At 37.3% G+C, this 24,699-nt stretch overlaps 1 protein-coding gene across 1 annotated transcript in view; it reads right to left on the reverse strand.

Annotated features, from left to right (window-relative positions):
* Positions 5,707-24,699, reverse strand: part of KIAA1324L (KIAA1324 like) — a 212,874-nt gene continuing 193,881 nt past the window's right edge. Inside the window, exons 19-22 of the mRNA XM_018047288.1 lie at positions 20,992-21,118; positions 15,830-16,008; positions 14,657-14,822; positions 5,707-6,303 (exon numbers count right to left, since the gene is read on the reverse strand). Coding sequence (XP_017902777.1) covers positions 6,244-6,303; positions 14,657-14,822; positions 15,830-16,008; positions 20,992-21,118 — 532 coding nt within the window. The 3' untranslated portion in view covers positions 5,707-6,243. The remainder of the gene's footprint in view (positions 6,304-14,656; positions 14,823-15,829; positions 16,009-20,991; positions 21,119-24,699) is intronic.

Consider the following 24,699-nt stretch of genomic DNA (forward strand, 5'->3'; position numbering starts at 1 on the left):
GGGACCCACAGGCTAAATAACCAGGGCCTAGATAATCAAGACTATTTTTAAAATATCCAGAAATAACGCGTAGGTGCATAAAAGCTAACATGACTGGCCTTGAAGGAAATAAACTGAGGAGTCCTATGTTAGCAATTCTCTTCTTCCTTCTAGAGGCCTTTGAATTGGCACCCTCATCAATGTGTCCAAAACTCACCAGATGCTCAAAGACAACACTGCAAACAGTCTCTAAATTCTCAGATTCAAAACATGGATGGGAGGGAGTGGGCGTGGCAGATTGGGTAACAGTAGTTGTCAAAAAGACACTGGATGTCAAAAAAGAACTCTGTTGTGACTGAAACTGGCAGGAGTGCTAGATAGGTGTGCTCAGAATGAGTACCTGCTCAAAATCAAGGCTGAGGCAAGGCTGATGGTAGAGAAAATAACTCAGTCCACTGATGGGATTTGACAGGCCAAGGAAGGCAATATCAGGTAAGTTGTTCAGAGTCACTGCTGATGCCCAAAACAACCAAACTGATCGGGGATCTTCTTAAACAAGACAATTAAGTTGTGGGTGAATCCTGAGTGGGTGTTTCTGAGGACTGGGTTTGATCTGTGGTCACTGTATTTCACTCCCTGTCTTTACACTGAAAGTGCATTGACTGACAGCTCTCATCATCTTTTTCTTCCCTGCCATGAACCGTGTTTCCGACTCAAATGCACATACCCTAACATGTGATCCCTAGAAGTAGTAATTTTTTTAAAGAGCATTCAGCATATGTATGGAAAATAGCAACCACAAAATCTTTTTTACATGAGCCATTTCAAACCAATAGGTTTTGGATTGATTTTTTTTAACTCCAGTAACAACATTTCATTCTCTCAGAATATAATTCTTGCTGAGCTGATCCATCTTTGCAAAAATGTCCTGAATGCAAGGAACTCAAGCAGAATGATGTATCCCACTCATAAAAAAACATGCCAGAGCCACACGATATGGTTGATTTTTGTTGGATTCCTGAGTGTTTACAGCTTTTGAAATTCTCTGTGTCCTCTCTAGTTTAAACACTAATATTCACTTGCCCACTCAGTAACATAAAAACAGTAACATAAAAAGGTCCCATTTGCAAACTGTGAGGCAAGCTGGTTTGCAGACCACATAGAAGACAAATTAACAGAGTGGCTGAGAAAGGAGGTAATTCAGCCAGTGTATCTTTGCAGACTTCAACCCCGCAGTTCCTCTCAGCTAGCCCCCCTGCTTTATCCATGTATCCACCATGATAGTTTGGGGTGTCAGAGCTCTGTAGCAAAAGGCCAGAGAGAAGCAAAAATAAAGTGAGGTGCCAGGAAGATGGAACATCAGTTCAGTTCAGTCGCTCAGTCATGTCCAACTCTTTGCGACCCCATGAATCGCAGCACGCCAGGCCTCCTGTCCATCACCAACTTCCGGAGTTCACTCAGACTCGCGTCCATCGAGTCAGTGATGCCATTCAACCATCTCATCCTTTGTCATACCTTTCTTCTCCTGCCCCCAATCCCTCCCAGCATCAAAGTCTTTTCCAATGAGTCAACTCTTCGCATGAGGTGGCCAAAGTACTGGAGTTTCAGCTTTAGCATCATTCCTTCCAAAGAAATTCCAGGGTTGATCTCCTTCAGAATGGACTGGTCAGTATGGATTAAAAACTTCACAGTCCTTACAAGGCCCAAACCCATGAATAAGGCAATTATCACTCCTGCTCTGTGAAAGAAAGTTTAGATTTGCATAATCCCCACTGGTTGGACTCATTAATTTAACCCAAGAAATGGTAATCTGAAATCTGTTGATGGCTTGGATGGAAAACCTTAGATGTCTAGCTAAGATAAAAGGAATATTACTCCCTTCAAAACCAAATTTACCAATATCCACAAGCTGTTTTATATAGTATTCTTCATTCAGGAGTCTTTATTAATAAGATGAGGAAAATTCCAGCAAATGAAAAGCCTAACTGGGATATTTTGCTCAAGGCAATTGGAGGTCTGTTTCTTGAACCACCAATAATTAAAGGAATCCTAAGTGTCCTTTGCAGTTCAGTCAGTCTTAAAATAGGATTTGGTAAATACGTGTGGACTGAGGTGTACATGGCCTGAATACATGCAATGGATGCTCCAGTGCTGCCAGCGAACCCTATCCAGCACCAGAGCTCAAGAATCTAGGCTGACACTACTTTTATGCATCAATATATGTTACTTCCAAATAGTTAACTGAAATAAATCTGTCAAAGAGATTGAATATTATCTCCAAATCTAGTTACCTGAGCAATAAATGTTATAGAAATCACAATGAGAGAAGACTTTTAAATCAATCTTACTGGTTGACTTGAACCAATTCACTTGTTTTATCATTTCCTAATCAATATCTACAATCAAGTCCCAGAACTATAAAAGGAACTCAGAGGAGTATCTGGCTTTGTCTTTGGTGAGTGATTAAATCACCAAGGGAAGGCAATGGGCTATTTTTTTCTTGATCATCTCTAAAGACTTGAGAAACTTTGAAGGTATAAACTCCTAAAGGGCAAAGAATCTGTGGAAATAGGTTATTTCAAATAGTTTTGCTTGTGGCTTGTAGTGATGGAAAACAGTGGTCAGCAAGCCACAGCCCACAGGTCAAATCCTAGCCTAGCATCTGATTTTATAAAATCTGTGAGCTAAGAATGCTTCTTCATTTTTAAATAATTGGAGAAAAAATACCAAAAGTAATATTTCATTACAAGTAAAATTGAAATGAACTCAAATTTCCATGTACATCAAGTTTTATCAGAATGTAGCCATACCCATTTGTGTATAGACTACCTGTGGCTGCTTTCATGCTACAATGGCAGAGCTGAAACAGAGACCACATGGGCTGAAAAGCTGAAAATACTACCTGACCCTTTACAGAAAAGGACTGCTGATCCAGACAATTGCAACAGTAATATCCATTCATAGCAATTGTATTAATAGTATCAATTAATTTTCAGTTATTTGTCCCCATCTTTTACTTCATTTATGATTCTAAAATGAACTCATCTGAAAACATTAAACCGAAATAAAATTCAGCAAAAGTGTAATCTCTGGCCATTTACTATGAAGGTGAACTCCATTTTAGTGTCCAAAGAAGTCAGGTGTTGGTATTTTTTTAGGTTTATCCTCCTTGAGTCCTTTTCTTAGAGCAAGCTTAATTTAGAACTTGGTCATGTAAACCTTAGATAATGTTCATAGTCACTAGGAAATAGATGTGAGGATATATAAATCCTCTGAAGAAGTTCTACTCTACCTATCTTCAGTACAGAGAGGTAAATGTGAGCAATACACTGCCAATGAAATCAACTTCCCACCCCAGCTCTCAGGAAATTTACATTCATGAGGAAGAGAGAAATGATCTGCATATTAATTAGCCTCCCATCAGGAATGACCATGAATTCACAGGAAGTAACTCTACTGACAGATGTCAGATGACAGTTGACCAGATTTGTCTTGAACTACCCCAGAGGGTAAATGACTAGACACAGGTGATCCTTCCACATAACCATTTAAATCACCTTTTCTCTCCTTGGGAAGAAAATAATGACAAAAATCTACACAAAAATACTATGAAACATTTTTAATCCTGAAAAGGACTTGATTACTAGTGATCAAAGAGGGGAAAAGTCAATAAAAATAAAGTTCAATCTTTTAAATCAAGTGAATACAAGTCAAATTGCTCAACACTGTTAAATGGCATGATATAATTTATCCATGGATCTCATTCAGTGGAAAACTGATTTAAATATGTTTTGACAGAGTACTAAGAGATTTTATAGGTGATAGCTGACTTAATGGAGTATTTAAAGCTTCACAACTGCCTTTTAGAAAAATAACAAATAACTTCTTCTTCTACCACCTAGAAGGGAAAAGATATAACAAATGTCAATTAAAAGTCAGAAACGTGATTAATTTGTTTATGCCTTTCAACATTACACTGAGCTTTGCAAAGGCAAGACATAAAGTAAGTTTTATAGCCAGAATTCATCTGAATATCTTCCTCATAATATCCTCCTTCTGTCATACTTCTTCAGTGGTTGAAATAAAATGACAATCCACTGGGATCCAAATGAAAAAGTCAGCTCTTTCCAAAGATGGGACTGAGCTGCCAAAATCTATTTAATATCTAAAATAAGAAAAAAATAAATAAAATTTTCAATACCAACTATGTTTTCTGAGAGTTCATTAAAATTTAAGGCATTTTTGACATGTCAGAGATTTTAGTCCAGTGACAAGAGAAGAAAGACACTATCTGTGAGCAAATCCCAATTATCTCTATGGCTTGGAACATACATGCTGAACACAGCAAAGATGAAGACAGAGGTGGCAGGTGATCATGTGGAAACTTCCTGACTCTGTCCAGTCTGCACAACTTTGCCAGGGCTCCTCTGAAAGGGTGTATTTCAAGTGTATTTTTATTCTTTTGTTTAATTTTTTATCAAAATGGGGAATGGCTCACCAGCAGCATGGCAGGATAAAAATGATCAATGCCAAAATAATTTCACTATAATGTAAGAAATTAAATGTAGAAAAGGTGTATGTAAGCAATATCCTCTGTGAATTTCACAAAAAACAACAAAGCTCACCTCACCCATACTCATGAATCCAACAGTAGTGACATACACAAAACAAACACTCATTCAACAATAACAGAATGGTCCACTGTTTTACCCACCAGTGAAATAAATTCAATTATTTATTTTTCCTTCATTGGCCACAAAACTAAGGATGACCTGCTGAATCAAAAATTACAAAGTATACCTCATTGACAGACTGGGGGCAAAACATTTAACAAACTTGTCCCTATGCCCTACCTCACTGGCCAATAACCAATCTTTTTAAAACTCTGGATTAAAACCTGTAAAGATCACTGTTTATTGAAAACAAACAAGATCACCTTAGATTATAAATGGTCAGGAAACTCCCCTTTCCTAGTTTTAAAACAAGTTTACACAAAATTGGTCGTACCCAGCTTCGTTCAAACTTCTTTCGACAAATATTCAATTCCTGCTAATATCAGTATAACCTGTCCATTAGAGAAAATACCACAATTATCTGGATCATTTTTTAATAAGAGCAACAATATTGATTTCATAGCTGCTATGGTACAACAACATTCTTATTTTGAATACAGATATATGCAATATTCTAAAATTGAATTTCTAAGTAACTTAAAAAGCAAACTTCTATGGAAGTAACAATCCTTACAGTCTAGCGTGTAACCTTTGATGCTTGACACAGGGCAAATGTACCCACTGCCATTTTCGGGAGGCCATACATTATCCCAGTACCTCTGTACAGTTATCTGTACTGATACACAAGCCATCCCACTTTTTTTTTCATGACTTTGCAAGTGATTTGATTAAAAAAAAAAAAAAGCTTTCCTATTCATTCTAAATTATACTTCAAGTATTACATAAGTTGTTTCAAGCCATTTGACTTCTGTGATAGTGTCAGCTTGTTTTTATTAGGGGAAAGTCTAAGCTTCTCTTTGCCTTTTTATTTATTTTTTTTAAGAATCCCATTTCTTAAAAAGCCCTTCTTACCAGTTCCAACAAGGATGGAATTTCAAAGGCGATTATAAGTTTAGATAACCCAAACACATGCTGACTCTTCATTAAGAATTACTGTTTACTTAGGCTCCTGAAATCAAGAAGGATACCCTATGGAAAAATGAAAAATCTATTGTTTTTCTTTGTTCATCATTTTTAATAGAAAACATGTTTAAAGGTTGGTCAGGAAAATAAATAATGGGAAAAATAACTGTACCTTAAAAAATTTTTCAAATCTTCCCCAAAATATAAACAAAGAAAAGACATACATGGGATCACAATGAATATGCTCACATCAGCCCTCCAAACACACTTTTTATATAGAATTTATAAAGAAGAAAAATTACCCATTAATTATACGGCATGCATCAGCAGTGCACTGGTGGGCTTAACCTTGGTTTTGAGTTATGTGTATATACAGATAAATCTCTTCCTGAGTTGAGCTTCATCTTCAGTTGAGACTCAAACCATTTGCTTTCTCATTTTTGGCAAGACACTTGACCATGTGATAAGGCAATCTAACATTTCAACCTCCTTCCCTTCTCAGTGACGTGGCCCTCCTCTGTAACATCGCCAATGTGCCGGATATGAGGACAGGCTCTAAACTATGCTTCTGTAAAACTAGAGAGTGGGTTTCTTTGTTCATTAGTCTGACAGCTACAGCACTGTCTTTTCATATATTTGGAGATCTTGAGGATTTCAGTTGAACAGATTCAAAATGGTCTTCTTTTTCCTATGGGTGGAAAATATAAAGACAAAAACAACTCATTAAAATTACAGTAAGTTTTAGGATCTTACCTACCCAGAAAGTAAGTTCTGAAGTCAGTTCAATGTATGTACCAGCCACTCATAATTGGGATTTTACATTTAAAGGGGAGGGTAGTAGATGTAAAACAGATAGCATGCCTACCCCAAAGACACACAACCCAAAATAGAAGCAAACACATGACTGTAATAGATACCAAAAGATACAGCTGTGATCCTTATGAAGAAATTCACTGAGACCCTTCCAAGGAGGACATCTGATCTGAGTGCTGAAAGAGATGACCTATCCATGTAAACTGCAGACAGTAAACTAAATATTCTCAAGATAACATAGGGTAAATAATAAGAAAAAAGGAGAGCAGAAATAAAGAGAACACAAATAAGACATAAGATCATTTGGGTTCACTGATAAGTTTAAGGAAAATCTTTGGGGATCATGTTTACTAAAGATATTAAAAACAAGCCATCTCAGATAATAAATCAAAATTTGAATGCAAGTATATCATTGATGGAATTTGTTTTATAATGCATTCAAAATGTAATCTATTAAGATAAATTATTCTTCCTTAATGGGGAGAAAAAGGAAGTAGTGAAATTTTCCCCAATGTTTTCATTGCTAGACAAAGCTTTCCAAAGGCTGCTATAATGTAGTGGAGAGACTATGCTGTTGAGGAGAAAAAAGGTGAAAAGAAATAGGATTATTTTAAAAGTAAAAGAAATATGAAGCAGATCAGTCCTGGGTACACATGGATATGTGTATAAAACTGAAAAGTGAAGTGAGAAAAAAACAGGAAATAGATTCTGAGTATCTGTCAAGAAGAATCAGTTTCCTTTTGTATCTTCTCCCATTTGAGCAGAGAAGTCCAAGACTTCAGATCCACTTTAGGGCTACATGGTCAGGATTACAGAAAAAGAAAAAAAATCACAATGCAAACCAGCATATCCCATTTCCCGGCCTCTGCCCAGGCAACAAATCCCTGGGAGAGCAGCCTGCAGGTTGCAGCACCCTAACCCACTGGTTCTAGGAGAATCTACCGCAAGTCTCACATATCCCAGCCTTAATTTTGTAGGAATAACCATCGATAATCCAAATATTTGTTAAACATCTATATGTTGCAGGAACAGGAACATGGACTAGACTTTATGGGATACAAAATGCCTGCCCTCAAGGATATCACTGTGTATTTATAGGAAAGAGCATTAGACATCAGCCATGAACTAGAAGGGAATGCTGAGGTTTCTGTGGTCTTGCTTTAAGAAGATTTGATTTAACCTGTTCCTCAGGAAGGGGAGGCAGAGACCTGTTGGTTATCCTCCAGGCAATGCTTCAAGTAAAACACTGGAAGCCCTCTATACAGTCATGTTTGCTTCACAGGGCTTTCGTCACCATGTCCTCTGTATTCACAGGGGATTTTGCTCCTATAACTAATATGGTGGGATATATACATACATATGTGTATGTGTATGTGGTTAACATCACTAATTAACTAGAATCTCCTGATGGCAGGAATTCTATCACTTTTTAATTCCCATAAAATGACCCAAGGCCTCACACATCACTGGCTATCAATCAATGGTTGGGAAAAAGTACTGAAACACTAGCATGGAGAAAGAAAAATTATGAATTGGGACTCAGAAGATGCAGTTTCTAACTCCTAACTCACCCTCTCTTGGTAGGTCTCAGTTTACTCATGCATTAAATAAAGAGGCATACAAAATGATCTTTTAAAGCTCTAAATTCAAGAATCCAAAGAAAATCCAACTTCTCCCAGAAGTTTCTCCTTAGCTTGTCACTAAAGAATGTATTCTTTTATCTTCTGTTGTGCTCCAAGAGACCCTACTCAATACTCCTGCCATGTAACAAAAAGAATAAAACACCTAGGAATAAACCTACCTAAGGAGGCAAAAGACCTGTACTTAGAAAACTATAATATACTGATGAAAGAAATCAAAGACAACAACAAACAGGTGGAGAGATTATATCATGTTCTTAATTGGAAGAATCAATACTATGAAAATTACTATACTACCCAAAGCAATCTACAGATTCAATGAAATCCCTATCAAATTATCAATGGCATTTTTCTTAGAAATAGAACAAAAACATTTATAATTTGTAAGGAAATAAAAAGATCGTGAATAGCCAAAGCAATCCTGAGAAATAAAAACAGAGCTGGAGAAATCACCCTCCCTGACTTCAAATTATCCGGTAAAGCTACAGTAACCAAGACATGACAGTACTGGCACAAAACAGAAACACAGATCAATGGAACAGGATATAAATCCTAGAGATAAACTCAAACACCTATGGTGACTTAATCTATGACAAAGGAGGCAAGAATATGCAATGGAGAAAAGACGGTCTCTTCAATAAGTTGTTCTGGGAAAACTGGACAGCCACCTGTGAAAAAATGAAATTAGAACACTTCCTAAGATCATACACAAAAATAAACTAAAAATGGCTTAAAGACCTAAAGGTAAGGCCAGACACTATACAACTCTCAGAGAAAAATGCAGCCAGAACACTCTTTGGTATAAATCACAACAAGATCTTTTATGACCCACCTCCTAAAGGAGTGAAAATAGAAATAAACAAATGGGACCTAATCAAACTTAAAATCTTTTCCACAGCAAAAGAAACCATAAACAAGACAAAGGCAACTCTCAGAATGGAAGAAATTATCAGCAAATGAAGCAACTGACAGGGGATTAATCTCCAAAATATACAAAAAGCACCTGTAGCTCAATATCAAATAAAAACAAACACCCCAATCAAAAAACGGGTGGCAGACCTAAACAGACATTTCTCCAAAGAAGAAATGGCCATACAGATGGCCAGGAGGCACATGAAAAGATGTTCAGCCTCACTAATTATTAGAGAAACACAAATCAAAACCACAATGAGGTATTACCTCACAATGGTCAGAATGGCCATCATCAAAAAATCTATAAACAATAAAGGCTAGAGAGGGTGTGGAGAAAAGGGAGCCCTCTTGCACCATTGGTGGAAATGTAAACTGACACAGCCACTATGGAGAAGAGTATGGAGGTTCCTTAAAAAACTAAAAATAGAACTACCATATGACCCAGCAATCCCACTCCTGGGTGTATTCCTAGAGAAAACCATAATTCCAAAAGATACATGCACCTCAGTGTTCACTGTAGCACTATAAACAATCATCAGGACATGGAAGCAAACTAAATGTCCATCAACAGAGGACTCAATAAAGAAGATGTGGTATGTATATACAATAGGTTATAATTCAGCCTTAAAAAGGAACAAAACTGCCATTCAGAGACATGGATGGACCTAGAGACTGTCATCCATGAGTGAGGTAAGTCAGAAAAAATAATATTGTATATTATTCCATAAATGCAGAATCTAGAAAAATGGTACAGATGAACCTCTGTGCAAGGCAGAAAGCAGGCACAGATGTAGAGAACAAACATGAGCATCAAGGCAGGGAAGAGGGGGAAGGATGAACTGGGAGATCGGGATTGACATATATGTACACTATCATGTATAAAGTAGACGGCTAATGAGAACAAACTATACAGCACAGGGAACTCCACTCAGTGTTCCATGGAACCCTAAATGGCAAGGAAATTTTAAAAAGAGGGGATATATGTACAAAAAAGATCTTCACAACCCAGATAATCACGATGGTGTGACCACCCACCTAGAGCCAGACATCCTAGAATGTGAAGTCACGTGGGCCTTAGAAAGCATCATTACGAACAAAGCTAGTGGAGGTGATGGAATTCCAGTGGAGCTATTTCAAATCCTGAAAGATGATGCTGTGAAAGTGCCGCACTCAATATGCCAGCAAATGTGGAAAACTCAGCAGTGGCCACAGGACTGGAAAAGCTCAGTTTTCATTCCAATCCCAAAGAAAGGCAATGCCAAAGAATGCTCAAACTACTGCACAATTGCACTCATTTCACACACTAGTAAAGTAATGCTCAAAATTCTCCAAGCCAGGCTTCAGCAATACGTGAACCATGAACTTCCAGACATTCAAGCTGGTTTTAGAAAAGGCAGAGGAACCAGAGATCAAATTGCAAACATCCGCTGGATCATGGAAAAAGCAAGAGAGTTCCAGAAAAACATCTATTTCTGCTTTATTGACTATGCCAAAGCCTTTGACTGTGTGGATCACAATAAACTGTGGAAAATTCTGAAAGAGACGGGAATACCAGACCACCTGACCTGCCTCTTGAGAAATCTGTATGCAGGTCAGGAAGCAACAGTTAGAACTGGACATGGAACAACACACTGGTTCCAAATAGGAAAAGGAGTACGTCAAGGCTGTATATTGTCACCCTCCTTATTTAACTTACATGCAGAGTACATCATGAGAAACGCTGGACTGGAAGAAAAACAAGCTGGAATCAAGATTGCCAGGAGAAATATCAATAACCTCAGATATGCAGATGACACCACCCTTACAGCAGAAAGTGAAGAGGAACTCCAAAGCCTCTTGATGAAAGTGAAAGTGGAGAGTAAAAAAGTTGCCTTAAAGCTCAACATTCATAAAACGAAGATTATGGCATCTGGTCCCATCACTTCATGGGCAATAGATGGAGAAACCGTGGAAACAGTGTCAAACTTTATTTTTTGGGGCTCCAAAATCACGGCAGATGGTGACTGCAGCCATGAAATTAAAAAATGCTTACTCCTTGGAAGAAAAGTTCTGAGCAACCTAGATAGCATATTCCAAAGCAGAGACATTACTGTGCCAACAAAGGTCCGTCTAGTCAAGGCTATGGTTTTTCCAGTGGTCATGTATGGATGTGAGAGTTGAACTGTGAAGAAGGCTAGGTGCCGAAGAATTGATGCTTTTGAATTGTGGTGTTGGAGAAGACTCTTGAGAGTCCCTTGGACTGCAAGGAGATCCAACCAGTCCATTTGAAGGAGATCAACCCTGGGATTTCTTTGGAAGGAATGATGCTAAAGCTGGAACTCCAGTACTTTGGCCACCTCATGCGAAGAGTTAACTCATTGGAAAAGACTCTGATGCTGGGAGGGATTGGGGGCAGGAGGAGAAGGGGATGGCAGAGGATGAGATGGCTGGATGGCATCACTGACTCGATGGACGTGAGTCTGAGTGAACTCTGGGAGTTGGTGATGGACAGGGAGGCCTGGCGTGCTGCAATTCATGGGGTTGCAAAGAGTCAGACACGACTGAGCGACCGAACTGAACTGAACTGAATGTATGTGTATAACTGACTCACTTTGTTAGTACAGCAGAAATTAACACAACACTGTAAAGCTGCTACACTCCAATTAAAAAAAAAAAAAAAAAAGACTTCTACTATAGCCCACATGGAGAAAGGTTCAAAACACACTAGGTCTCCCTAAGTGTGTTTAAAAGCCCTTGACCTTCCTGGACATGAATGTTCACAGGCACAGAACTCCAGTAGATGAATAGAAATAAGGTGGAATTTCAGCTACTGAAAGGGACATACTGATTCGTGGCAGTGGAGGATCAACAGTGTAGTTTGATAATGAGGCACCTGGGAAGGAGTTACCTTACACCCTGAGAGATGCAAAGGTTTTTGATTTTCAAAGTTACCCTTTTACATCCCTATGAAGGAAAATGTTCCACTCTCAAATTCTTGCAAGTGCCTTAGATTTAACAGTCTACTGTTTACCAAATCCAGCAGATGCTTTCACCACATTTTGGTTGCCATTCCCCCTTAAACTTAATGAAAAGTATAGAAATAGCTGGTATGGTGCCAGCTTCTGCCCCAAAATAACAACAATCGACATGTCCATTCCCATCACTCAATCATTCCATGGAGTGGACAAATACCACCCAGTCTGCGGCATGGGCAAACAGGAAAAGCTGGACTAACTGTCCTCAAGCAGTCTCTCCAAAGACAAAGAGACACAGCTGTCAGAGGTGAAGCAGAAACACTAAGGTTTATAAGCCAGCAAGAAGGTCACAGGCACTATCAACCAGTGCTGCCTAGCTAAAGAGATTCCACTTGGTGTCCCTAACAATCATAAATAAATTCTTTCTTTCTGCTGGCACCAAGTGTACCTACAGGACTATACTTTTTGTAAGAACCAGACATTAACTTCTCTCCTAGAAGCAGCATAGCTTGTACCCTAGGAGTGTAATTTAACTGTTTATGAAAACATCCTCCTTAGATCATGTAGCTCTTAGACAACTGTGAAGATCTTTTCAAAATCAGACTACTCTTGGTTAATCAGAGTAGATTCCTGGAAGGAAAACTGACTTGTTATTCACACTCACTCTATGGGTAGCTAATAAATTTAAAAAGATGGAATAAAAAAAATGTATGAAATCATGCCATTTGCAGCAACATGGATAGAACTAGAGATTAATTACTAAATTAAGTCAGTCATTAAAAAAAGACACCATATGATATCACTGATATGTAGAATCTACAATATGACACAAATGAACTTATCTATGAAATAGAAACATAGAGAACAAACTTGTGGTTGCCAAGGATGAGGGGCAGGAGGAGAAGGAAAGATTAGGAACTTGGGATGAGCAGATGCAAACTGCTACGGAGGTTTGGATTTTGTTGGGAGACAACTCTCTATGGTCCTTTGGTATTTCTGCATATCTTGTGAATACAACACTGATTTCCCTTTGTTCTAGACTACTTTTTCAAAGTGAAAGTGAAGCCACTCAGTCGTGTCCGACTCTTTGCGACCCCATGGACTGTAGCCTACCACGCTCCTCTGTTCATGGGATTCTCCAGGCAATAGTACTGGAGTGGATTGCCATTCCCTTCTCCAGGGGATCTTCCCGACCCGGGGATTGAACCTGGGTCTCCCGCATTGTAGACAGGCACTTTACCATCTGAGCCACCAGGCACTGGCACCTTTTCAAAAGTCTTTATATAGAAAGCGACCTTTGAAGATGTTATATCCTTCCAGAGCAAAGGGCAAGCTCACGTACAGTCTTGAAAACAGTGTTTCCCTCTGGAGCAATGAATGAGGATGCTAACTGTGCAGTACAATAACAATAATATCTCTCTTTGGAACAAAGGCAGAGATGCTTGCTGCCCATTCTAAAAGATTTAGGTTCCCAAGTCCATTATAGGTTCGTTACCTATAATGCAGCTCACCAAGAGTAATCTGTAGGAAGTGAGGCTTTGAAACTGGGATAAATGCTGAGGTTTTGGCTAGTGCTTCTGTTATGACCATTTAAACTGTCCTTTGTCTCTGATCAGAAATTCTATGTCTTCTAAAGTATCCATGAAATCATAGGAGGCTCACTTGTTAGCTTATAAGTAGGGTAAATTCTCAGCTCTTGACAATCACTGTACATTCACTGTCCCTTAGAAATAGTACCCTCCATAAACTAGCATAATAAGCAAAATCAAATAGCCATTAGAATAAGGAGAATAGGGCTTATCCATTTATTTTTAAATGATCCCCTATATTTGTGTACCTAAATTAGGAAATGATTACTAAAGCACTCACAATAAATGTAATCTTTGCCACATGCCCTGCCTGCTGAAAATCCTTTGAAATGCAGTTTCTTTCATGTTTCATTCTATTTTCAATCTTGCAAAAGTAAAGTGCCATGTTTTATCTTTTAAGTCAATAAAATGTGTTTACAAATAATATGTAAGGCTTCATGTTATCTGTTTGGATATAGTAATCATTTCAAAGCTGATGAATGTGATACCATCTGATAAGGTAATATCTCAACATTTTATATAACTCTTATTTTCTCTAAATGAAACAATCTTGTTCTAAAACAAAATATATAAATAAACATTGGATCATTTATTTACCTAAAATTGCTTTTGTAATACTATTAATACATTATCTTTGTACAAATTCAAATATTACAAAACCGTATTACTTCAAAGACGAAAGACACCCACTAATTAAAAACTCTCAAAATGCAGCTATCATTCATAGTTTCCTATTCAGATACTAATATAAATATACATTTAATATAAATGTGATAGTCTACAGTCGCTCTCACTTCACTGACCTTGGACCTACTGACATATCAGTACACACAGACATCTCCATCTGTACCAGCTGCAGGACTGCACAGCATCCCACTGCTTTGATACATGGAAATATATACTTCCTGACGGTGTTAAAAGTTGTTTCTACCTGGTTAACCAGCAAAACAATACTGCAGTGATTATTCTTGTATATACATCTTTCTGTATTTCCAAAAGTATTTCTACCAGATAAATACCCACAGAGATATAGATATGTTACATGACAGAGTTTTCAAGAACGTTGCTGTTAGGCTAATATGGCCTCTTACTCATAAACACACAGTATTACCAGGTTAAAATTCTGCTGTTACCTTTGTTGCCAAGGATTTGAGTTTTCCCAGTAGGGACTGTTTATTGGAATATACAACTTCCTCTTCATTATCTTCTCCTTCCATGATAGCACAGCTGTCTGCAGCTGGGAGTTCACACTCTTTTGAGTTCGTAGTCATCACTAATTTGGAATATTTGTACTCCAGTCTAAGTAGTGGTGAATATATAAATAGATAAAGAGGCATTTAATATAAATTAATACTTATTTGGGGTGGTCATACACCAGCTAATTGTCTTGGAGTAAAGTTGCTTCACCAACAGATTTCCTTCACCCATCACCATAACACTACGTGGTCTCATTAATCTACCATCTATATACCAATCTTTTCCAGAACTTCAGAGAATCAGTACAATATAGTTAATTCCATTACATTTACATCACATAAAGTGGCCAATTATGACAAACTTTTGAAAAACAGAGAAAATAAGAGGTATGAATAAATTTTCATCATTTACAAATATTTGGGAACTAATTTAATATGCAGTTTTCCAAAGTTTAGTTCATAAGATGAGAACATTATATATAGGCAAGTGATTTGGTCTTTACTACTTCTTTCACTCATTGCTTTCTATTTCCCACCTCAGATTATAACTGTCCTTAGATAATATAAAAAAGAACTTTCACAGCCCCACTGACAGGTAAATCATTTTTTAAAAGCCTAATCATATAATGTATCAATATATAATTGGTAGTTAGACTGAATACTCAACTTCAGATTCTTGAAGTCCTGGAGTAAATAAAGACGATACTTGTCTATATGCTTAGTCTGTTTCTTTGCAAATATTTGCCCACAAAAAACTGAAAAAACAATGATGGGGCAAGAAGGCAACATGATGTCATGAAAATAAAATAGACACACAGAGAAAATCTGCCTTTTGCTCTGAGCTCTGCTCCCATCTACCTGAGTAGCCTGGAGCCTCTGTTCTTCTCTATCATAAAACCAGTGAGTCCAGTGCAATCATCTCTAATGTTCTCTGGTCTTTCTGTTATCAGAATAACAACCATTCCATTTGCCTTCTTAAAGACCTTTCCCATAACTCTTTCAACTAAGAGAAAATTCTTTTGGCTCTGGGAGAAACTGTTGAGTATGGTGATTAAACCTAAAATTTTCACAACAAAAGAGATTCCTCATTCTTATTCGGAGGTTACTTACTTCTGATTCTTTTTCCAGAAGTAGCAAGTTAGAGCCACCAGCAAAACAGCTGTAAAAGCTCCCACGCCTGCTCCCACTTTTAGCCAAAAGTCAACTGTTTCACAGGTTGACAACTTTTTCTCAGGCAAAGAAATTCCTTTAATGCACCACTTAGGCTCATTCCATACATATAAAGTTTCCTTTCAAAACACAAAGAGGACATCAAAATTAGATTTAGAAGGAGGAGGTCTTGCTAACCCTTTATTGACAGTAGGCAGAGAGGATTATTCAGCTTTCATCTAAGCTGAAGCTCCACGAAGAGAGGAAAGAGATATAGAAGAGAGAGAATAAGGAAATGATGAATGAAAATGCAACAAGACCATGAATTGTCAGATCATGTTTGCTTCCTTATAAGAAGGTTGAACAAAAATGACTCCCATTTGAGCTATTTTCTTCAAATATGTGACGAGCCCTGACTTAATCATGTTTTTAAATGAAAGCTTGGGTTGTTTAATATAACTAACTGGGACGGGTTATAGCCACTCATCACGTAGATCCATTTCCCCAAAAAGCCTCTCCCCGAATAGCAGAACAGATCCTGGAGCCAGACATACAGGCAGAGCATGTCGGGCAGACTTAGGTGACTAGTGTGGGGTAGGCATGCAGACTGCACCCCCTTCCCCAGGCCAAAATAAGGAGCAGGTTATTCTGGGTCATTGCTACCCAGCTGAGGGACTTACTCTAGTCCTCCCAAAGTAGACGACAATTTTGCTAGGTTTTCAAACTGCTCCCTGCAATCAACTAGTAAATAGTAAAATAAAAACAATGGGTCTCAACCAGCAATTTAATGAACAGATCAAATAAGAGATCAGAGACAAAAATCAGAGTACAGGCAAGATTCCTTATATATTTCAACATATACAGTGACCAGTAGCAATCTGCATGATGATTATGTCCAGTGACATTAAATGACATGAGGCATTACATTTTTTACTCAGTGTGCCTCCTGAAATTTTCTGGTGAATGATGGTAACTTTATCTACACGCTAACAGAAGCATAACACCATAATGTTTAATTTCACACACTCACACACTTTCACAGTTACTCTTGAAGTAAATGATGTGTAGGAGAATCCTATTTACTTCGAGGAAAAGTTTCAACAAAGTTTTGGTTGAGAACTTTTTAGAAAGGATGTTAGTAATTGAAAAAAAATTTAGTGTTAACACTTTATTAAACTTAATGTGAATAAATTATTTTTTAAATGGCTCATATAATTTTTATAAGAAAGGTGAGGAATGAGGAGGCATGAACAAGGTTGAACTGCGGCCTCTCTACATGTAAATAATGACAATAAAGAGATAAATGTTAACTCCAGTCAGCAAACACTGATTTCAACTCAAGGGTGTTCCAACAAGAGAAAAAAAAAAGCTGTGAAAGAGTTTATATGGTTGTATCACATAAGCTACACCCAAAGCAAATGGCAAGCTCTAATGTTCAATGATGGTCTTATAAACAAGCCATTAAAACTTCAGAATTAAAAAGACACATACTTGTAAACCCAGAGATTTTAACTTCTCAATAAGCTCCTCATATTGTTAAGGAAAAATAAAGTCAAGCTATTGGCAGAATTTCTAGTCATTCTGTAACTTGATCATTCTATACATTTCTTAGTCATTCTATTAATTACAAAATTTAATCCCTATATTAGGGGCTTCCCTTGTGGCTCAGCTGGTAAAGAATCTGCCTGCCATGTGGGAGACCTGGGGTTCGATCCCTGGGTTGGGAAGATCCCCTGGAGAAGGGAAAGGCTACCCACTCCAGTATTCTGGCCTGGAGAATTCCAGGGACTATACAGTCATGGGGTCACAAAGAGCTGGACACGACTGAGTGAGTTTTACTTCCACTTTCACCTCCCTACATTAAGTCATGTCTTTGGCAAACAAGAAAATGGCTGACAGAGCAGCTGAAAAATTTATTCTTGCAGCATGTAAGGATATTTTGTGAACAGAGTGAGATAAATTTTAAAACTTACCTCCCAGTAATAACACACTATCTCTTCAAATCTCGACCACGATATAACATTTAGAAGTAATGCTTAATACGTACTTAGAACCTGGTATGGATTTTTGAGATTCAATTTGATAAGAGCACTTTATCACAAGTCATGCAGCTCTTTTAGTTTATATCAGCTGTATGTGGAGGAATTGTAGTGTGTAAATTTAACTTCATGTGCGTCTGGATTATACATCTTTATAATATTAGAGAAACATATTCTCAGTCAATATCAAGTGCAAAACTATAAAGAATGGAGCAGACAATATAATAGAAATAGAGCAGACAATATAATAAAAACACAGTAGAATTATTTAAAAATTAAAAGATACCCATCTCAACATTTTACAATCATTTTTTAATATCAAAAGGCTTTGGCATCCAAAGAAATCCATCCTGGTTCACTGACATAATGGAAGACGCAGGGAAAGTTGTCATGTGTATTGAAAACTCACCAAAGAAGAGACATTTCAAACTATAATATTCAGAGATTGGCAGTAAACATAGCCACTTACTGCATCAAACCCATTTGTCTGCTATTGCAATGAATACCCTGAAGAAGGACATTTCATTTTTTTCTATTTGAAGCTCACTCTCATCTGGCAAATATTTTCAAATTTGACATCTAAACATAACAGAAAGGCATATTTAACTGATTTTAATATTTCTCAAAATAAATTTGGAACTATAGGGGGAGTTACACACCTCAACATATCAAACACAACAAAGTGTTCCAAAAGGTATTATTCTTAAAGCAAAACCAAACATTTAAAAAGCATCAGCTCACAACTATCTGTTTCAATCATTCTTATAAGATGTTGAACAGAGGTTTTTTTAATGAAGATAGTTTGAACAAGATAAAATTAGAGAAATAGTTGCCTCCCTATTGTCTCAAACTTATAATCACTACCTTTCAGAAGAGAAATATTAAATATTGAAGAATGTTTGGATAAAAGGTCATTTGGCTTCTCAAAACTCCTGAATTAAACTTGGTGGCCAAAGAAAGGAATGCATCTTTTATTTTTCATTTACTCTTAAAAAAATAATTATAAGGTAGGAAGTTTATCATAATTCTAGAGAAAAGATAAAGATTAATTTCCACTGTGAAGCATAAAAATGTATCATTATTATTATGCGGATTAAAAAGAAACCATTTTTTGAGATTGAAATTTTTATCTTTGACCCACTTACAAAGGTTTAAAGGAAACTGGCTCAGCCATGCCTAAGATATTTGAGCAGTTTTGGCTCTGTTACTCTGAGCCGGTGTGAGCTATCAACAAGTAAACACACTTACTGAATTAAGTATTTCCTAATTTTTGGTTTAGTGTTATCTATTTGGAGATGTTTCCATTTTGTATTAACGAAACATATTTTGTACTATTATGCCTATGCTCGATAAGAATAAAATATTAAAGTAAGTATTGTTTCATAAAACAATTTTATTTTTAGGCATATCTCTATGTTTCTGAGTTTGTGTCTATTTCCTAGGCTTGATGTAGCATGTATTTCTTACTACAGGTTCACTGTCATTCAAAAATGGAAAATACCAGTTTCGAGAATAGTTCTCAATGTTTTGTTTGGTTTTGTTTTCCTTAGAGGTGGAAACTACTGCTTCCAAATATGCTGAGTGTATGGGACTGGGTGGGGGCATTCCGATTTCTTCTCCCGCTTGGACCCTCCAACCTGCCAACTACAAGCTCTTTAAGAGTTTCCTGGATAGAACAGCTCCCTTCTCTGATCACTGTCCACAGTGAGTACCCTAGAGTGCTCCACACTGACCTGAAAGTCAGTTCTATTCCATCTACCTGGTGTGCTGTGTTCTTTGCTGAGTCACTTAGTAGTGTCCTACCCATGCGACCCCACTGACTATAGCCCACCAGGCTCCTCTGTCCGTGGGGATTCTCCAGGCAAGAATACTGGAATGGGTTGCCACGCCCTCCAATCCCACTGGAATCTCTGATCCTCTGATGTCCATTTTCCAATAGGGTCCTCACCACTGGTACTGATGAATCCCTTCATCTGTGCTCCTTCAGTATAATTTCAGTGGAATTTAGAGAGGATGAAGTAGTAAGTCAGTCATTTTGAAAGAGGAAAAGTGTGCTTTTATATAGTACTAATCAAAGCTGGTATAGTGAAGTGGGTGCTCTCAAACATCATATTAGTATAAGAGCAAATGGATGTAACCAAAGCAATTTATTAATAGTATAATAAGTATCAAGAACCTTAATAATGGCCATATCTTTCTAGCAATAAACTCTAAGGAAAGAATCAAATGTCTAACAAAGATATTCACTATAGAGTTATTTACAAAAAGATGATTTTCAATTTTTTCTTAAATGTTCAACAGGGAAATTATCAAATTCCAAATTGCATACATAATAGAATGAAGTGAAGTGAAGTCACTCAGTCGTGTCCAACTCTTTGCGACCCCATAGACTGGGGCCTACCAGGCTCCTCTGTCCATGGGATTTTCTAGGCAATAGTACTGGAGTGGATTGCCATTTCCTGTTCCAGGGGATCTTCCCAACCCAGGGCTCAAACCCGGGTCTCCCACATTGTAGACAGACGCTTTACCGTCTGAGCCACCAGGGAATATTTCTCTATTAAAAAATAGTCATTTTTTTAAAAAATTCATGACAAGGGAAATATATTAAATGTATAAAGAAAACAAAATAGAGTCCTAACTTTGCTTTTAAAAAACAAGTGAATGCAGAGAAAACATAGAGCAGGATCTTGATTAACGTGTGTGAGTGCACATAAGATTTACTCTTTCTATATGCTTCTTGTGGAGAGTCAGTTTTATCATCCTCATCTTAATTATACCTATAACTGCATTCTATAAGCTCTATCTTGGATTCATTATATCATTTCTTTATGATCTCGGTAAATACCCAGTCTACAACCCCTTTGTATAATTTATTTTCCCAATTCCAGTACACATCTTCAGCTACCTCAGCATACAGAAGTATAGGTATCAAACTTTATTTTAGATATATATTAATGTCTCATTAAGTTAACTATAAGCTTTAGCCACACTACTGAATCTAAATGTCTATGCTGTAAATGTGATACTGGACTGAACCGTTGTATCTTCAATGACACAGTTCTGCTTAGACAGTTTGCCCCTTACCTGAAATCCTCTCTTACAGGCACCCTCAATCTCATGGAAGTCATGTTCAGTGCACAGAGGGCAAGCTTCCACACTCTCCCACAGGAAATAGAATGTACATCCATCACAGGTGCCTGCTGGACACTTGCTGAAATAAATCATGGAAAACAACAAAACCAACAGCTTTTGTAACACAGTCAATTGAGTCCAATCAACATCTGAGCACATACTGCATACTGAGAAGCAATACATAGATGCAGAGGAAACACATGGAAAAAAATCTCAAGGAGACACCACCACAACTAGATACCGCTCTGCACCAACCAGGATAGCTAGAATCAAAAGCTGGGAGGTCGCTGGGCAATTGCAGTCTTTACACTCTGCTGATGGGAGTATAAAATGGTGCAACTTTGGAAGAAACTGGCAGTTTCTCACACAATTAAACAGAATTATCATATGATTCAGCAATTCTACTCTTAGGGAAATACCCAAAAGAAATAAAAATGCTATCTCCACACAAAAACTTGTACATGAATGTTCCTAACAGCATTATTCATAATATCCAAAAGGTGGCAACAATGAAAACGTCCATCAGCAGATGAATGGATGAACAAAACATGGTATACCCATAAAGTGAATTATTACTCCACCTTAAAAAGGAATGCGGTACTGATGCATGCCCCTACTTGGATGAACTTCAAAAATATTATGCATAGTGACTGAAGCAAATAAAAATTCCACATTTTTTATGATGTTATCCAGATTTAAGTCCATAATAGGAAGCTCTATAAAACATCTGAAAATGGGTTAGTGATTGCTTAGAGTTAGGAACCACTTACTAGGTTTAAGGAGATAATAGCTAAAGGGTATGGGATTTCTTTGCGAAATGATGAAGAGGTTCTAGAATCGGCTAGGCTGATGGTTGCACACTCAGAATATACAATAACCACTGAAGTGTATGTTTTCAATGAGTGAATTGCAATGGTGTGTGCATTATATCTCTTATCAAGTTTTTTTTTTTCTCTTTAAAGGAGAAACAGGCACAGGTAATGACCAAAAAAAAAGCTGCAAAGAAGTTTATTGGTGAAAGTGATGCCTGAGCCATGTCTAGAATATTCTAGATAGGAGTTAAAATAAAAGGGATGGACGCAAGGGAATTCCTGCCATAGGAATGGAATGGTAAGTGAATCGGAGCAAAAGTGCAAGCAGGTCTTGTCATGGGAGCTTCAAGAACAAGGCAGTGACTGAGTACTGGGCATACGGGCACTAGGTGGTGAAGGAGGTTTGCAGTTTCTGTTTAAGGTAATTGCACAGAAGTGAGGTGGTTTAGAGGACAGAAGGACACAGAGGTCCATGGTCTGCAGAGGATAGGGGAAAGACATACAAACAAAATTGTCTAATGTTGAAAAGAAACACCACCACCAGTCAACACACAGCTCAGTGATGTAAATGGTTCTGCAATCGTGGGTTTCCTCAGTCTGAGGATGACTTCCTTTGACAAAAGGCACTCAGTGATGATGAATAAGGCTTGGACCCAGATGAGGGATTGCACTGAACCAACCATCAGGCAGGACCTGCATGCAGACTTTAAAATCCTACTTTCTGGTGGGTATGCCTTTTATGTCAACTTAACTCTTTCATTTTAAGGACAGGTACACATGGCATAGCTCAAAAATTAACATGCTGTTACTGGATACAAAATTCTTATTGACTGAAGCAAGAAACTATTCAGAAAGATTCTAATAGGAATGACTGTTTTGTTCATGAATTCATTAAAACCAGGGGAATATAGTTCCCTCAACTTGTGTACTGCACTTCCCTTAAGTTAAGCTGTGTAAATATAAGGCATTGCCCGGAAAATCTCCTTCAGACCTTAGCTTGTGCAAAGTGCAGGTGCCCTGAAACAACTAATAGCAAACCGACAGACACACAATAATACAGAGAATCCAAAAAACACCCCTTTTTAAATTTTCATTTCAAATGCCTTTCTGATGATTCACTATCCAAAACTTCAGTCTATCAGAAAGGTAAAATTTCATACTATTAGTTAACTAAATGTATTCTGAAAAAGTGAGTGTGTTACTCAGTCGTGCCCAACTCTTTTGTGACCCCATGGACTGTAGCGGGCCAGGTTTCTCAGTCCATGGAATTCTCCAGGCAAGAATACTGGAGTAGGTTGCCATTCCATTCTCTAGGGGATCTTCCTGACCCAGGGATCAAACTGGGTCTCCCAAATTGCAAGCAGAATCTTTACCATCTGGGCCACCAGGAAGTACATTCTAAGGTACTCTAACATGAACACTGAAACAAATTCACACGCCTGATAACTGATGCATTTTTATACATCTGTCTTTCCAGAAGTGTCTGTGTGCTGTAGACTAGGTGAACATGGTGGGATGTAAAAACAGCAACGTTCTATATGACATGCTTCAGAAACAGAGGCCCAGTCTTGTCACAGCTATGAACAATGGTGAACAGTGACTCTTCGGAAAAATGACTTGACTCTCTCACTTGCTTTAATTTTTCTTTTTATAAAAAGGGAATAATAAATACATTCAGAATAAAAAATACAGAGAGATATTTTTTAAAAACAGGAAATTACAATAGACGAAAACCATGCCACCTAAAAAGTTATTCCTACCCTCTACCTTCCAGATCAGTAAAAGCAACTTAAAATTGTTCTTTTGAAAAAAACTGGGTAACCAGTTGGAGAAATTCTTCAAGAACACAATTATTATATGCATAACAATGATTTACAACTTTGAAAATAATTATAGTTTTCTGATCAGTTAGCAAAAAATACCAAGAGGCTTTCCTGTTCAAATCCTTTCTCCCAGAATTATTTTCTACTTTATCTTTCCAACACAGCAAAACCTTAAAAGGAGGAAAGAAATGTTTCTATTGGGAAAATTAAAGAGTAAGTCTGCTGAAGTTTGAAAAAAAGAACTCAACAAAAGAAAAGGAGAAAATTAATCAAAGTTTCAAAAAGCAAGACAGAAGACTTGGATTACAGTCCTAACTAGGATTTTCAAATGATTTTGTGTTTTTCCATAAGTGATTCACCCTCCCTCCCCACCATGTCATTCCTGTAACTTGTCAAAAGCAGAATGTCTGCCATACTGCATTCATAGGGTGGTTATAAAGGATAAAATAAGAGAACCATTTGACAAAGTTTAAAGAACTGCAAAATATAAAAGACTATTAACAATGCACATCACTTTCTAAAGAACTGGTAGATCCAAAGAAATATGAAAAAAAATCAAGACATTGATATAATTTATAAAGCTGGCATTAAGTGTCAAAACACTACAATGATTCAGTGCATTCCCTTTGCAGACTTCACTTTTTAAAAGAAAGTCTTAGGTTAAAAGCAGTTTAGTTTAGAATCAATTCTTAAATTCTTTTAACTCAATGAATCATTTGAAATGTGGAGCATCAAAATTTGATTCTTTGTTATGAACCTAATTTTCACAGTTTGAATCAGGCCTTCCCTGGGGAAAAAAACAATACATGAAGCAATAGTAATTTCAATCATGCTTACATATATAAATTAAAACAGAAAAAAGATACAAGAAAGAAATGTAGTAATATAAAAATTTTATCTTTGTGAAATACTTTTCCCTTTGATGACCTGGGTCACCATCATCTTTACTTCCCAACCAGCTTTTTTCAGGTGTCACTAATTGTGCTTCTACATAACGTTTGCTCTGCGTGATCACCATAGAAACC

This window comes from Capra hircus, chromosome 4 (assembly GCF_001704415.2).
Source record: "Capra hircus breed San Clemente chromosome 4, ASM170441v1, whole genome shotgun sequence".
Taxonomy (NCBI): Eukaryota; Metazoa; Chordata; class Mammalia; order Artiodactyla; family Bovidae; genus Capra; species Capra hircus.